Below are 17,656 nucleotides of genomic sequence, written 5' to 3' on the forward strand. Positions count from 1 at the left end.
TCCGAAAAATATCCTACCAACACGCGAATATATGATTAATTACTACTATACGGTACACTGTTGATCAGCAATCACAAGACGGGAACTAAAGTAAAAAATTAAGGTCTGCCACGCAAAAAACTATTTAACAACGGCGTCTGTGTCATGCTTCTATGTATTTCACATCCCTAGAAGGCTCTACCTGCTTCACCTACTGTGGTTAATTCGAAGTAGTACTACAATAAATTACCAATAGACGTGTTACTGAAAATTTGCACTCTGTAGGTTTAACTGGATCGGTTGTTCAGATTCCGTTAACGATCATTACCAAGTAACTGGTTAAGTGACTAAATGTAACTATGGTACTAGTCAGTTATTAGTGGAAATGACTGCGGAATGACATTTAAAGTAATTACTCCATAGAACTAGAGTAACCCCTAATCCTTTCCTGCAATCTTGTCCGTGTCCTGTCCTAAGTAGATGTTTTTTCGATGTTATTTGTCACTAAAACGAATAAGTGATCTGTTAGGGCGAAGAGGATAAATCAGAAGCATGTACCCCAACCCCTATACATTGCATACGTTGCAAATTTAGAGATGCCAGGAAATTCAAATGGAATTTATTTTTAGACTTGGCACTTTTAGGATTTTTTTTAGTCAGATTCAAAGAGCGACATCCTTCTTGAATGCGGAATAGTAGAGGTGTTTGTTCCATATGAATCCTTAACCAGGGACTGAAAATATTTTAGAATAGTCTCGAATTCAGCCTGCTAAATATTGGCGAAAAAGACAGAGAGACGAGACATGTTTGTTTTTTGCAGAACCTCAAGTAGTAGGGATATCCGGAGAACCACATAATGTGATGGTCAGGTTTTTTTCAGTGGTCGAGAGTATGACACTAGTCTTCCAAAGAACTACGAGGTGGATGGAGCATCACTGCCCTTCCCCATTATCACTGCGCACCTAATGGTATTCAGGGAGACCAATTGGACAGTAGAGAAAACCATGATGGTTTATAATTCCTGGTTTGGTTGGGTGACAGCAATATCTCCAAACACTTAATTATACTTAAAACAATCAGTCCCTTTGATAAATTTCGATGATGTTATAAGAAGACGAAGATTATTAGAACTATGAGTTCTGATAATCTTCGTCTTCTTATTACATTATCGAAACTTAAATATACGCTTAGAAATCGGTTTTGAATACAATGAGATGATCAGCTCTATAGACTGCCTTGGGGAAGTCCGAGTAGCCAATAGGCACCGGATGGTCACGTCAAAGTGAGATGGTCTAGGTATTCCAGGCCATTAGCTGGCTTCCAATACGGGACCTATCAAGTACAAGGTAACAGATTTCTTGTCTATGGAACGCTCGAAGAGAGTAGCAAGAATCAATAAAAGTAAATATGGACATTGTTTCAAAGCTCTGTGTTGGATTTTGTCCATTCTTACAAGTTTATATGGGATTAAGTATCTCAAAATCTATTTGCGGCTACATTTGTTTTTCTATATCAGATATTAATCAAGAGGTTAGGAGCGCACTGTCTAACGCTATGGAGGTTGGTGAGATTGTGGAGGAGTTGCAAGTTTTCGGGCTTGTCGCTGATGATAGAGTCGTTCTTGAGAAATGTAAATTGCGTTTTAGAAATGATCGTTTGATCTAGTGAGTTTTTTGGGCGAAAGGTGGGGCTTAAATGCTAGTACTCTCGTGGAAAAATATGTTGCGTTTCAAAGGAATACCGATTTACCTGACCGTATTTCACAAAAAAATGTTGAACTTTTTGATAGAGAGGTAAATCTAACTTTAACATCTCGCACTACAGACGTCGGCTAAACTCGATACCTCTAAAAGTCGGACACCCAAATCACATGTTACAAAATCTGCAAAAAGCTTGTTGACAAAAAATATGTTGCAAGAGTTGTATGTTCATTTGTTTAATCCTCATTTTCTAGGATGGTTGCGGAAGCCTGTAGCGATCAAAGAGATCTGTTGAGTTCCTACGGTGTATCAAAGGAATTAATTCCTGTTTCAACAGCACGATTAATTCCATCAAACAAAGGTATTTATAAAGATTACGAAAATGTAGCCTTGTTTTACTCATAGAAAATGAACCTGAAATTGAGTCCCGTGAAACGCAGCTAATAGCGTCTTATCCTTCAGAAGTTGTTGCGTCGCTTATCTGTAATGGTATAACTGATTTCATTGACTGGACTCCAACTCTGCTGACTACCGGAACCCATGGAAACCGATACATGAACCAACACACCCTAGAAAATGCAGAGAGTAGGTTTGATTCATACAGTGGGGTTCTAATGTTATGCACATGTAATTTTATTTGTCATTACTAAGTCTTTTCGTGTCACCTGTTCAAGTTTAATGCATGACCATTTATTATTATTACTATTACTATTATTATTTTACTAACTTGATTCGACATTCCAGAAATGTAGATTAAGGATGCTGTTATTAAAATCACGAATATTTGGATTTAACTAACTACTTAATAAGTACATGTTTATGCATTTCTCTGAGCCATGCTTTCAGTTCATGATACAACTACTACCTAACCTCTCAGACCGTAGTTGGTAGACCTGTGGTTTAACGTGTAGTTTAGTAGTCCTGGGTATTTTTCACACGAATGTTTTCTGTATGCTCTTAATCACATTTCCCAGAATATCTGCTAATGCATATCACAGCAACTTCCTTAATTCGCTGACCATTTCTTATGCTATATCATCTAATAATAGTTTCCGACTGAATAACTTGAAGTTGAAGTGAACAGTGGTGGGTAACGAAAGCAAGAGAGATGAAAAAGGCAGCGGCAATAGGTAACAGCAGACAGCTATTCAGACTTGTTAAAGAAACCGGTATTAGGAACCCAAGTATCAGTGAAACTATCTCACATAAAGATGGGCATATCATTCATTCTCAATCCAGGAGATTGGTTCGATGGGCAGAACACTTTAGGGATCAGTTCAACTGGCCTTCAGCCACACTTCAGTTACCCACGATCCCTAGTCGTCCTGAATGGCAAATTGATGTAAATCCTCCAACTCTCTACGAGGTTGAAAAAGCTATAGGAAATCTGAAGCGAGGGAGAGCCGCAGGCCCTGACAGGTTTACTCCTGAGATTTTTAAGGATGGTGGTCCAGTACTAGCAGCGAGATTGACTGAGGTCTTAGGTAGAATCTGGGGACTGGACGTAATTCCATCTGACTGGTCACAATCACTGATTGTGCCAGTCTATAAGAAAGGACAAAAGTCCTCTTGTGACAATCACAGAGGGATCAGTTTGACTAATTTGGCCTCTAAAATATTAGCTTCAATAATACTTGGACGCCTAACCAAAGCTCGTGAAGAGCAGACTAGAGAATAAACCAGTCTGGTTTTCGACCTGGACGTGGTTGTATAGACCAGATATTCACACTACGTCAGGTCCTAGAACATAGACATAAATTCAGACGTCCCACAATCGTAGTATTTCTTGACGTTAAGGCGGCATTTGACTCCGTTGATCGTGAGGTTCTATGGCAGTGTTTGTCACTGAAAGGAGTACCAAAGAAGTACATTAACCTCATAAAGGCTCTCTACTCGAACACAACTGGTCGAGTTATAGCCTATGGCGAACTGTCATCAGAATTGGTTACCTCAAGTGGTGTTCGTCAGGGCTGTCCACTCTCCCCATTCTTGTTTAACTTTGTCATTGACATGATTTTAGGGATATCACTTTCATCATCTCAATCTCCTGGAGTTGAACTTTTACCGGGAGATTCACTTGTTGACTTAGAATACGCCGACGACATAGTTTTATTCGGTGAAGACGCTGACAAAATGCAGAGTAATCTGACCACTATAAGCAACAATGCAGGCATGTTCGGGATGCGATTCTCTCCCTCGAAGTGCAAAATGTTACTTCAGGATTGGGTTGCATCGACACCTGAACTAGTGATAGAGAGTGAAGTAGTTGAGCGTGTTGACTGTTTCACTTATCTTGGGAGTCTCATCAGCCCTTGTGGTCTGGTGTGTGACGAAATCTCAGCACGGATACAGAAGGCTCGTCTAGCTTTCGCCAACTTGCATCATTTATGGCGTAGGCGAGATATCCGTCTAGAAACAAAAGGACGAGTTTACTGTGCAGCAGTTCGTTTCGTCCTACTTTATGGCAGTGAAACATGGCCGATTAGAGTAGAGGATATTGGTGGGCTACTAGTGTTCGATCATAGGTGTCTTCGAAGCATTGCTCGTATATCCTGGGACCACCGGGTAAGTAATGCAGTTGTTAGGAAACGGGTACTAGGTAAGGATGGCAAATCGATTGATGAAGTAGTGAAACTTCATCAGTTGAGATGGCTGGGACACGTGTTACGTATGCCCAACCACCGACTGCCCCGACGTGCAATGCTTTATAGTGTAGGAGTAGGTTGGAAGAAAGCTAGGAGCGGCCAGACCAAAACGTGGCATAAATCCATGAAGTCGCTGACAAGTGGACTGAGCCATGTTGGTAGGTGTAGACTACCTGGTTGGGATTCGCGAGATGATAGCAATCGATGGTTAGAGACTTTGAATGACATGGCTCAAAATCGTTTGCAGTGGCGTAAGTGCATCCACTCCTTATGTTCTCCAAAATTCTAATCTTCTGAACTATTCATGTTCCTTTCTTTTTTTTGTCTTTCCAAATTTATTTCGCTGAATTATACTCCTTGAATAACATCTTCAAACCCTAATCTTTCCGATTACTGCTTATACTCTTACTACTTCTACCACTATGGGATTTGAATCGACAACTGAATCTCTGGGCTAATGTGGTATGGCAACTCGAACTGATGTACGTACGTACGAAGTTCTACGTTGTAACTGACTGACTGAGCAGTAGCCTCAGTAGCAGTAGGTCTCAACATACACAAAAGGAAAAGGAAGATTCTCCGATACAACACAGCATGTGTCAATCGAACCACACTTGACAGAAAAGCTTTGGAGGATGCAAAAACCTTTACATATCTGGGCAGCATCATTGATGAACACCGTGGATCTGATGCAGACTCGAAGGCGCGGATCGACAAAGCAAGAGCAGCATATCTACGATTGAAGAACATCTGGAACTCAAAGCAATTGTCAAACAACACCAAAGTCAGAATTTTCAATACAAATATCGAGACAGTTCTACAGTATGGGGCGGAAGCCTGGAGAACTACGAAAGCCATCATCCAGAAGATACAAGTGTTTATTAACAGTTGTCTATGCAAAGTACTTCGGATCCGTTGGCCAGACACTATCAGCAACAGCCTACTATGGAAGAGAACAAACCAGAATCCAGAGGAACGCGTCGAAAACTTCATTTATCTTGGAAGTTTGATCAGCCCTAATGGGTTGGTGTCTGACGAAATCTCTGCACGAATTCAATAAGAAGCTCGTTTGGCTTTTGCCAACTTACGTCACCTATGGTGAAGGCGACATATCCGTTTATCAACTAAGGGACGAGTATACTGCGCAGCAGTTCGCTCTATTCTACTTTACGGATGCGAAACGTGGCCATCAAGAGTAGAAGATACTCGTAAGTTACTAGTATTTGACCACAGATGTCTTAGAAATGTTGCTCGCATCTACTGGGATCACCAGGTAAGTAATGGTGAGATTAGATGCAAGGTATTAGGGAATGATGGTAAATCAGTTGATGAGGTTGTGAATCTTCATCGACTAAGATGATTGGGCTACGTGTTACGCATGCCCAACCACCGATTACCACGACATGCAATGCTGACTAGTATTGATGATGGTCGGAAGAGAGTTAGGGGCAGCCAAACCGAAACGTGGCATCAGAGCTTGAAGTCACTAACTTCTGGTGTGAGCCATGTTGGTAGATGCAGACTACTTGGTTGAGGTTCATGAGACTATCATAACCAATGGTTGGAGACTGTGGGTGACATGGCTCAGAATCGATCACAATGGCGTAGGTGTATACACTCTCTGTCTTCCCTTAAACCGTAAGATCAGAATTGCTTTACGCGTTTCTTTCTACCAACTAATTCTTTCTTCCTGTGTTATATCCTTATACACAATCTTATATATATTACTACCATTGAAGCAACTACTTCTATAAATTCCGTGTTCATCTTAATGTGCTAATGAGGAGTGGCAACTTGGACCGATGCATACGTGTGTCTGGTCCTACGTTGTAGCTGACTGTCTGACTGTGATGTCAGTGTAGCCACCATAGTTAGAATGTGACCTGAAATCGTAACCTTGTGTCACAATGTGGCGGTTTCAAAGTTTTTTGTTGTTTGTATCCATTTCGAAACCTTCTGTAACATTAACAGATATTTCTCTGATCACTTGTAAAATAATCTACTATGCTGCACATAAAACAATCATAATGTTGGTCAGTACTGTACCTTTTAAAGGATTGCTATCCACAAGGTTATTATGGTGACCAGAACTACTCTTGTGTTAATTATTTTTCAGATTGGCTACTTTTATTGTTTCCATGTATTAATATTTCGTGCGTTGTTTTTTCGTATGCAGTTATTGACAACTGGACATGGGAAACTATCAAACGTGTTTTGAGTAACATACCTGAAGGATCATTAGTTGAAAGCGATCAGAATATTCAACAATCTTCTCAACCTACAAATCGGCAAGTTTTCCATCTATTATAGTAATGTTTTTAAAAACATGGAACGAAATTTAATCCTTCATCTGTTTCTCCGTAAATATTGAACCGTTAGTCATACACACTTGATAGAGCAAATGAATTCTCTAAATGTTCTGATCGAAAGTTGTCTTGCCTAATCTGTGGTGCACTATCGGGGATCTATCTTCGAAAAGTGTGATCACTAACTACTAATAATTTCTGCCCACTGTTGTATGGGTTAAACTTGGTGAAAACCTTCAGCAAGACAAGTATTGCCCCAATAAGTTAGTGAATGTATTAATCACTATTTTTAGGTTTATTTCGGCATGTGTCCTTAAATGTGAAATATGTTGGCGAGTGTTTATATTTCATTGGAGTAAAAAAAGGACTTTATTATTTAACCAACTATCAATTAACTTGGAGACGAATTCCTATATGTGTTGACAAATCCAATGACACCTAAAAGAGGTTATGAACATAATCTAATGACGGTTCTTTCGAATGGACTTCGAGAGTGAAAATCGAGTGATCTTTTAATTGGTTAATTGTTAATAAAACCTCACAAAATATCGATGTTACAACAGTAACAGTAGTATTGGCAGCGTTGTGTCCGTAATTTCCTTCAGAGGAAATTCTTAGTTAACTGTTACTAAGACAAACCATCCTAGTTTTACTCCTAACACTTTGATATTTTAACGAACTTTACTGTCTAGTTTCAATTCCTAGTCCAACATATATGCTAAAATTTAAAAGATGTATCTTTTGATTTTGGTGAAAGCAAATGTACATAAAGGACATTATCTGAATTTTGCTAGTAGTAATTATGAACATATCTCCAAAATTATATTTCTTTATGCGAATGCTGATTTTGTACACCTTTTAATTGATACACTCTGTTACCAAGCAGTCGTAAATTAATATTTACTGAATAAAAATTCCTTGGCTCTATGCATACTTATGATGTTACAAAATCGCATCATTTTTTAAAATCCAACTATCAATCTAGCGACTCGTTATCGTCACTAATCAGTAAAAATGAATGCTCTCAACCAACAAGAACTGAAACTTCTACACTGGAACGTACAACGGTGTTGAGACCAGTTTTTTCGCGTGTCCTAGCTCCATCTCTTATTTCTGGAAGAGTTTCTGCAAAATTATCAGTACCTATAAAAGGATCTAGTGAATCTTCTCAAATCACTGAGAACAATAAACCTATAACTGAAACCAAAACTCGTCTGCACGCATCAAATGTTGCATTAGTTGGACTTCGCCGAGTCGAACGCTCAGGATCCGAAACTGATGCCGTACCTTTGGACTTGGGATTTTCGAAAGATCTATCTTGTTATTCTATCTATTCAGGTCAACCACTTTTGATTCGTGGTGTCAACCCTACCGGTCATTCGCTGGGTGCAATGGAAATTTTCCAGGTTTGTCTTAACACTTTACCATGGTTTGCTTCCTTCCTTTTTACCCTATCAAGTCAATAATAGGAGGTCTTGAGAAGTGTAGTCTATGCTTATTCGTCTAACTTAATAAAGTATTAGTTATACTGTGATTGATTTCGACCACTTATCGTTCAAGTTTATGAAAATTATGAAACCCTCTTGTATGATAACTTGAGAAAATTGTATACAATTTATAGCAAATCCTAAGCGAGAACTTGAGAAAAATTAGCTTATCTAAGATTTGAAGCATACTCGTTATAAGTGTTAGGAATACCATTCACAATTACATTATCTACTTTAAATGAAGCCTAGTTAAGAACTACAACTCAACTTTTAAAATCTTTGTGCTTAAGTCAATAAAAGATAAGGGTTTGTGAAAGAAGACTGGTTTGGGAGCATATCTGAGATTGTAAACCCATAATTACATCTTAATAACAAAACGACTACTGCTAGTTTATTGGGCTTGTTCAGAATAATAACAATCCCCTACATACACCTATCAAAAATTTTTATGATAAATTTTGTATAGCTACCATCATAAAAAATATATGAGGACAAATAGGTGTAAAATTACCAAATAAAATTACATTAATTAGAGGTAAATGAGAAATCAAGGGACTTGGTACAACATGCCATTAATTTTTTTCCGATGTGCTTCAAATCATCCCAGCAAATAAACTAAAGCGAATCTAATAAACGTAAGATCAGACACAAGTAGATTTACACTATATTTGCTGTTTAGAGAAATCTGAATGACAAGTCCATGATCCCATCTGTAAATAATTCCCAAGCCACGTAACCTAAGCTGTCCAGTCATCAATTTCAACTGTTTTATAAGCTCTATTCAGGAGATGTTTATTTATTCAAATTCATGTTTCATACATCAGGAGCACCCAATGATCTGTAGTTACTTCTTTCACTTTAACTGTGATAACTATATCTTAGTCCTTATCACTGAGACTTCTGCCATTATTACAGTCAGTGTTAGAACTGGCTTATGGTTTACAAGCGATGCTTCTCTTAATACAGGTTCACAATCTCATTACTTGACTTACCTGTCTAACCTGAACATTAATGATCTTTTGTTTTTACCACACATGTTCACTACTTTGAAAACATCTGTAATGTATTTGCAATCTCTCATGCTTTCGAACCGTATAATAGAATAGCATACCACTGTGCTATATGCAATTCGATTTTATATTGATAAATGTTTGGTAAGTTTTTGAATATTCATCATTACTATATATTTCTAAGTCTTTTGATGTCAAAGTTGTATTCACTAAATTTTTTAAAATCTTTCAGATACCTATTTCAAAACCCCCTTTTATCAATCCAGATAAATGCTGTAAGTTTATGTTTATAATCATAGAGTTTTCATGTATGGTACTTAACGTGTTAGGCGGTAGTTATCCCTGGACATCAGTATATATATATATATATATATATATATATATATATATATATATATATATGGTTATTGTCACTGACAAACCTCAGTCTTGTTGATACCACTGAAAACAGCTGTTTTTTTCCAGTATGAGAATTCTCAGCAGCTGTCACCACCTCCACTAGATAATCGTTTCGGCACACCATGAACAGATTGAGATTGGAAATTAATACCACTAGATTGACAACAAATGATCTAATAGTTAAAGTTACTACGAGGTCTAGAGCTCTTCGGCTCGATCTCTGGTGGGATCGTAGGTGCACACTACTTTAAAGTCATACAACAGGATAAATAGATGTCCAATTTTCAACAGCACCCCAAATAAGCTCAGTCCACTATTAGTGTCGCCTACAAATTAAACTGATCTCTACAAAAAGTTTAATCTAATCCAATATGATATATAGAGACAAAGTTGGTAACTATTTCGAGCTTCAAACATCCTACTACATGCTTTACGCTGTTGCACACTGTATAAATATAACTTTCAGGTTTTTCTGACTGCACCCATTCAAGTATTTGTGAGTGATCGTTATTGTTATTGGATATAATGTTATAACTACTAAAACCTTTGGTAATGTTAGTGTGTATTTTTTTTACTCTTCACCATGATAACACTAGGTAATGCAAGCTAACTTACCAAAAGATGAGTTGCAGAGTTTAGTTAATTTACAATGAAACTACTGGTGGTTGGAGTCCATTGAAATATAATATTAATCTGAATCTGGTCTTTTGTGGCCATTTAGTATTAATTAGTCTACTTCCGCGTCTTCATCAACGTGTGTAAGACAAAATTCTCCTAAATCGTTGGTGAAATTATGTCTAACTTCATATGTTTACCCATCTAGTTCAGATGCTGTTTCTTCTTTCGCGGTTTGAGCAACTAGAAATTCTCTATTCCACACATCAAAAGTACGGCTCAAAGTCGAGTACGAGATCTTTATTAAGTTATATTTACTTCTGTGTCCGATACTGAAAAGCCTAATCATCATTTGATGCATCGTACACCAAGGATAGTAAGCGAACAAATCTGTGTTGACTATAATGAGTCAACACACGACCTTGATAATTATGTCACACTTGTTTCGGTCATAATAACTGTAATCTAACTAACTATAACTTCACTTTATTGTACATTTCAACCTCATGATTTTCACATTCGATAAACTTACTTTTGTAGCGGGGAACCTGCATATTATGGTGGCCTGTGGTCCTTATACTCTTTCAAATTCACATGATCCTACAGGCCTTTTTAATTTATTGCGTTGCGTCAAACAATGTAAACCCCATGTTCTCATCCTGCTTGGACCGTTTGTTGATTCAGAACATCCTGGTATTCAGGTACATTATAAGTACTACTTTTGGAGATTTTTATATCGTTCTGTGAAAGTAACTAGGATACTATCATTATAATAACCTGAAATTAGTATATATTTAATTATATGGATCATAAGGCAGTGAATAAGAACTTCATAAGTATCGAACGAGTTTACTTTGTACTGTCAAGTCAGTCTATGATGATAGCTGTTTTAAATTATCGTACCATCAACATTTTAAATTCACGTCATCCTCTCCTAATTGTTTTTTATATCGGACTGATCAATTCATGAGAGATTCGTTCTGAATCCATATATATATATATATATATATATATATATATATATATATATATATATATATATATAGACTTCTTATTTATGAAAAGATTTTCAAGCCAATTTCATTTATCCTAATCTTTGTTATCAAGAATCGAATAGAAATATTTGACCATGTTTAGCTATACAAGCAAATTTGAGCGATCGATATGATTATCTTGAAAAAAGGGAATGTTTGAGCAGAATAGGCGTTTACCGCTGAACCGAAGTTTCTAGGCTTAATCCTCGATAGGGTTGTGGATACACCGCTGAGGATAGGACGAGACATCTGTCTAGTGCTTCCTGGTTTTCAATGGATGTATAACCTAGGTCGGTCCGTGATACCAATTTCTTTATTACACCATGTAATATAAGCCATATAAATAAACATTTTGATTGTTTCCAGTGTATAAAACTGGCTAATTTGAACAAAATATTTGTATTTATCCCTCATACTGATTATTAAAATATTTTTCTCATGCATATATCGCTGTAGATCATGAAAATGAGGTTAGTGCAAACCATTCACTCAAATATATATTCAAATATTAATTCAGAGGTGTATTATTCGTGTAAATCATAAATGACCAGTAAAATTATTCCTTTCCATTGTAGTTCTCTGGGCTAGTCAGTTGGCGGTTTTTTTTCCAGTTGCATTTATCTCCTCATTGTCGCCAAGTTTTTGAAACTAAGCTAAAGCACTTTAAATCATATGCAGTTTGTTAAAGCAATCTATTTTGTGCATTATGACTACACCTTCTTGCTTACCTGGTATATTTGTGGCTGAGCTGTTTCGTTTCTTAACTTCTGTAAAGCTGTATACTGTTTGGCTATCAAATCTTCTGCAGCGTACTCAAAAATAAATAAGATCCATTAAGTACCTCCGTCACGTATTGTTTTTAAGTCGTTTCAGGGATAATAGCCTAAACTTAAATTCTATTTATCGTTGCATATTTCATTGAACGTTTTCTGAACAACTGTAAATTCTAGTAGATATTTGATAAAACTAAACCTATTATTGTAAAGCGTACGCTTTGAAAACGGCTCATGTGATTGTTTAGGACATTATCATGATCGAATTATGCAAACTGTGTAAAATTCCTATCTCGATTGTCGTAAGAGTTTTCTCTATTAAAATTTTAATTTTTTTTTAAGTTGGAATAAATGATGCTTAGATATTCAGTGGAATATATTTTTCCTACTAATCGTTATATTTATATTCCAAACCACTATTAGTCTTATTCTGAAACTACTTACGAAGAATTATTCCAATCTAGAGTGAATAGTGTCAGTGAATGGTGCAGTCATTTATCTATAAGGTTGATAATTATTTCCTCCTGGAGGGAATTACATCATGATCCAGTGTATCCAACTCCACCTATCGACAAGTCGTGGATAGAAAAAACACCACATCTGGTCAGTACTGTAAATGTGTTTATTTTTATGATTTAGTATCTAACATTATTTGTTTTAATCTACTTGTTATTTAGGTATTTATGCTATAATGTGAACTTTATCGACTAATTTAACATAACGCTAGTTAAATTTTTTGACAGATGTGAAGTAGCCCCAAACTATTAAAAATTGGTCGCGATAAACTAGATAATTATTAAAATATGTGAAACCTACTGTTATAAAAGTAGGATACTTGTTATAACGCTAGGGTTTCTTGTTATAACAGTCCTTTCACTTTTTACACGTATGTGGGACGTTAATTTACCTTAGACGAGTATCTACACTAGATTTCCCATCCAGTGTCTATCCCACAGGATTTCAACACAACTCAGATCAAGAACACGAGATTAGCCTGACTAGAACGTCAATATATTTCCACACCAAAATCCGACACAATCCAACAACAAGGAACAGTCAATCAATAGTAATCAGGATAGGGAAATATATATAACACATATAACACCTGTCATCCTATTTAATGTCTGACTCAGCAAAACAACCAATGATTGTCATTCTTGCCCACACATCACCTACTAAATGATAAAGTTGTAGAACGGAAAAATAATAGTTTTAAACTCCCCCATTTAATTTTTAGTCCAAATTTTTACAGTTGTATTAATTTTGTCTAACTTCCTAATATGAATGGAAGAGTATATTTGAATGCTTTAATTTTTACATCAGTTAGCCATCTTTATCATCCTGTACATTGCCAGTTGAAACTGGATCTGTTTGGCTGTGGTCTATTTATTTCCATGTTCGTTGTTCTGTATTCTTGACAATACAGTCTATATTTTGCTTATTTCAAAAAAATATGATATTGTCTAATTTACTCTACGAAATAGCTGTTAGCTTAGAAATAATGATGTTATGTATTTCTATCATAAATTATAATTATTAAGGTAACTATTCTCATTAATGGGAATAATATTATAAGCATTCCATTAGTCTAAATAAATACTCCTTGATTATTTAGTATAGTTCTTTTTTCATATTCAATATAATTTATTGTTTCTAGTTATCATCATATGAAAAAGTTCATTTCGCTCCTGATCCATGTCTTTTCCAAATTGGGGAATATGTTTTCGGTTTAACTTCGGTTGATATACTTAAAGATCTTAGTTGTGAAGAAATCAGTGCTGGGTAACCCTTGTTTCTCGTATAAAGTTTTTTTCTTCGAATCATTTATACTGTATTTGTTACAGTGTGTCCATAACATTTAACCACCGTACAAATTATTGCTTAGTTTTTAGCTATTTTGTAATTGTACAAAGTTTCAATGTGAACGTTTTTTATAAAGCATAAATCCAAGAAAAGATAATCAGTTACAGTGTTTCACAGACGTACCAGGGCATTTTGGGGCACAGACTTAACCACTTTTGGCTTGATCTTATATAGTTATTATTTTTCATTTTATAGTGTGATGCAGTCTGGTTTGCTTGTATATAAGCTACGTATGTCTGAAATATACGATTCATACAGCGGAGGTTGGTTGTCGTGTTGTGAACTGAATGGCGTGGGTTAGGCGAGAAATTACTATACGGAGGACCATTAAGGACTCAGAGCTGACTCAAAGCTGGTCGTGCTGGTTAACACATCATTGGTTTAGCACAAAGATGAGGTCATATAATTTGGTGTTCTGATTGGCGGTTTTGTCACGTGATATTTGACATGCCACAGGACAATAGGTTTGAGTTCCATGTGCGGGACCGTGGGCGCGCACTGTTGAGGGGTCCCATACTAGAACGAAACGGCCATCCAGTGCTTCCAGGTTTTCAACGGTGGTCTAACATTGATTAAATAGTGATCTCAATATGTCAATTTTGTTGAATGGACCATAACCTCCAAGTCTGTGCTTTACTGTAGAGCTCGAACCAGCATTTGTGGTTATACCTACTAAAGGTTTACCAGTCTATGCCACTTGTTAAAAAAGTAGTCAGATAGTTTTGTTTGTTCTGTCTGTTTTAAAGCAACACAAATTTTTTGTAAGAGATTAGTAGTGTTTGGACTCAGTAGTAGTAGATTCATATTACGTAAATACCTTGACATTTTAAAGTATATTTACTATCCTTCATATAGACAAATACCGCATTATATAATTTTTATCATATCAATCTGTTGGCGCTGTTTGTTAGATGGTTCCTACCGAAATTTGTCATGAAAACCTTAGATTATTTATTTATTTATACTAATAAATGTTAGTTTTGTCTTCTAAGAGAAATTGCGTTTACATTTTTCTGATTCACATTTTCTCAATGACATTGGTCTTGTGTGATTGATTGTTTCGATTTAAGTTTTCTAATTCTGTCGTCACGTAAGTGCATTGTCGGTTGTTGTTTCACAGTTTTGACTTCGTTGACTATCAATCTATTTCCTAAACTCCTGACTTCCTGTGCTCCATCTCATTGGGGATAATCGTCGAGGCATTGTAGGTCTCTTGCTCAACTTATTGATGTCACATAGGATTACATTCGTACTAAAAGTCACCTCGACCGTTTATAATTAGAAATTACGGTAATCGCGATCGTTCACAAGAGCTTAATCAAATTCTATATTTGATTTTAGGTTCTTCATAATGAATGCAACTGAAAGCTGAGTATTATGTTATCTAATTATACAATGTTTCAGTCTGTCTGGTTGAAATTAGTCCTAATTAAGTTTGATGATGTACACTAACTAAACATTTTTATCAGGTAAAACATAACAAATTAGAGAAAATATTTTTAAAATTTTCATTCATTGGTGTCTATTCCAATATTGTTTACTATCCTGTTAGTGCTAAAATTACTTCGTCGTTCTAAGAAATGTATTGCAACTGATACACTAAATGAAATTTCTATTCATTTTTTTCTTGCAATTTCATAGTTGCTCAGGTAGTGATAGAATTACTCGTTTATGTCGGCATATTCTTGCCTCATCGTCGTTTTACCCTGTACATCCCCCTGATGATGGTTTACCACTTGATTACCCTCTATGGAGTCAGTATGCACAGTTTTCGGTCACGCCACACTGTTTGATTTTACCGTCTAAATTGCGTCAATTTGTAAAGGTACGATCGCAGTTTTTGTGTTTATTTTATCATCGCTATTTCTGGTAGTTTTCAAGTTTGGTGGTTAAGTTGTAAACAAAGTGGAAGTAAACATCAAATTATCTTTTGCCTAAAGTTTCCTTCAAGCATTAAAGCATTCAGCTACCAGTTCCTGTCACTTAAGTGATTTTGAAGCGGCTTCGAGATATTTGGCTGTAGGTACACTTCTCAACATAATCGTCCATGGACTGGTTAAATGATATTTTCGGAATCAAGGATCATTGGAATGATACCAAGTGTAGTGGAATTTTTAATAACTTGAAAATTAGTAATTTGTGGTAAAAACATTAGTTACTTGCCGTTTCGCAACATCTTATCTTAGATTCATACGAAATCTGACGGCAGTTACATAGAAAATGGTTAAAATAAAATCACACCAAAAGTATATATGAAATTCTGTATACTTTTATTTCATCTAACCGATGAGTCTTGTACATTGTAACAAACTAAGCTGTCGCTGAAGGCTTTTGATTTATTAATTTTAATAGCAAGGAAGTGAAGTCGGTTTCTTTCGGTATTCTCATAATATATAATCTTGGTGACTTATTCATTTAGGTTTGGTTTTTTCCATTCCCTACACCCTGTTGACACATTTTTTAAATTAATTTTTAGAATGTAGATGGCGTGTTGTGCATCAATCCTGGATATGTATCAAGAGGAGAGGCCTTCGGTAGCTATGCTGAAATTGTCGTCAATGGGAATGAATTTTCAAGTTTAAGTGAAAATAGCAATGACATTAACTCATATATACCGGACAACTTATCACCGGAACATTCTAGTTCCAGTATATGTGGTCGTACATCTGTTTTAATTAAACGCCTTTAGCTCAACTTAATTTTAGAGAACATATTTATTTTTAATGCAAACTTGGTATCTGTTTTGAGTTCGTATTTTTCTATATGCTCAGTGTAAGATGCTTTCCTTGATAGAATATATTTCAGTCAGTCGTTTTATATCATCATCTCAAATGATTAACTTATCTTTATCAACTCATTTGTCAAAAGTGTTCTGTCTTTTCCATGTGTTTAAGAGAACTACAGATAAATCAAGAGTCCTTTAGAGATTTCCAGTTGTTTGAATACCCTTAAAAACAGCTCTTCATTATTGAATATAATTCATTATGCTGACAATTTAACATCGAATATAGGGTGATTTATTGCAACTATATGGTCTGGTTTTTAGATTAACTATAAAATCTGACTTATTTCCCTCTAGTTTTGTTTGTATAATGAAGTTGCTAATAATCTCTCTAATATTGTTAACTATTGCGCTAACCCAAAGCACCAACAAACAAATTGTCCTTACTTGCCTTCACCAATGTGCTCATTACAGACAACAGCATATAGCTTTTCTAAATATTTGCTTCGTTCTTTCCTACTGAGTGTATTTTAGTAATATTTTATTCTTACTTTCAAAATTGTAAATACGTAATACAGTTTAATGAATATATACGTATTGTTGGAAAATATTTTTCAATTTCTAAAACAATTCAGCAATTAAGCACTATGTTTATCAATATACAAATATCATATATATAATATCGTACATTCGTTTGTCTTTTGTGTCCCAAATCTTTGTTGCACCCCACCGTTTTTTTTATTTCGTTCAGTATCTCATAAAGTCTTGATACTATGAAGTTGCATTAGTGTAAATGTCTCTAAATCTCTAAGATTCACTTATGAAGAATGATTATAAACTCTTCTCACTTTTAATGTCTTAAACATCCTTTATTTGTGATCAGTTAAACCCCAACTCCGTAAGTTAAGTCGAAGGAACCAGATGGTCGTCATTTATCATCAATCATCTGTTGTCCTGACAATGATTAATAATTTTTACTGGATTGCTACCTAATCTCTCCACTTTGTTTATCTATTTATGTGATCTCAGTACTTAAATTACGCTCGTTGTCACCCGTGGAGCAGCATAGGCCGCCCACAAGCATTCTCCATCCAACTCTGTCCTGGGCAATCCTTTTCATATC

The 17,656-nt window shown here is 35.8% G+C and overlaps 1 protein-coding gene across 1 annotated transcript; it reads left to right on the top strand.

Annotated features, from left to right (window-relative positions):
- Positions 1-1,343: 1,343 nt before the first annotated feature.
- Smp_067260 (putative transforming growth factor-beta receptor type I) lies at positions 1,344-16,500 on the top strand (the record flags this gene model as incomplete). The annotated part of the gene is made up of 13 exons (XM_018794841.1): positions 1,344-1,380; positions 1,496-1,609; positions 1,645-1,772; positions 1,804-1,901; positions 1,934-2,040; positions 2,085-2,264; positions 7,729-8,036; positions 9,360-9,402; positions 10,682-10,842; positions 12,372-12,555; positions 13,625-13,730; positions 15,453-15,636; positions 16,288-16,500. 13 exons carry the CDS (start codon positions 1,344-1,346, stop codon positions 16,498-16,500), a joined length of 1,863 nt encoding a protein of 620 aa, XP_018649213.1.
- Between the last annotated feature and the right edge of the window lie 1,156 nt (positions 16,501-17,656).

Source organism: Schistosoma mansoni, chromosome 1 (assembly GCF_000237925.1).
Source record: "Schistosoma mansoni strain Puerto Rico chromosome 1, complete genome".
Taxonomy (NCBI): Eukaryota; Metazoa; Platyhelminthes; class Trematoda; order Strigeidida; family Schistosomatidae; genus Schistosoma; species Schistosoma mansoni.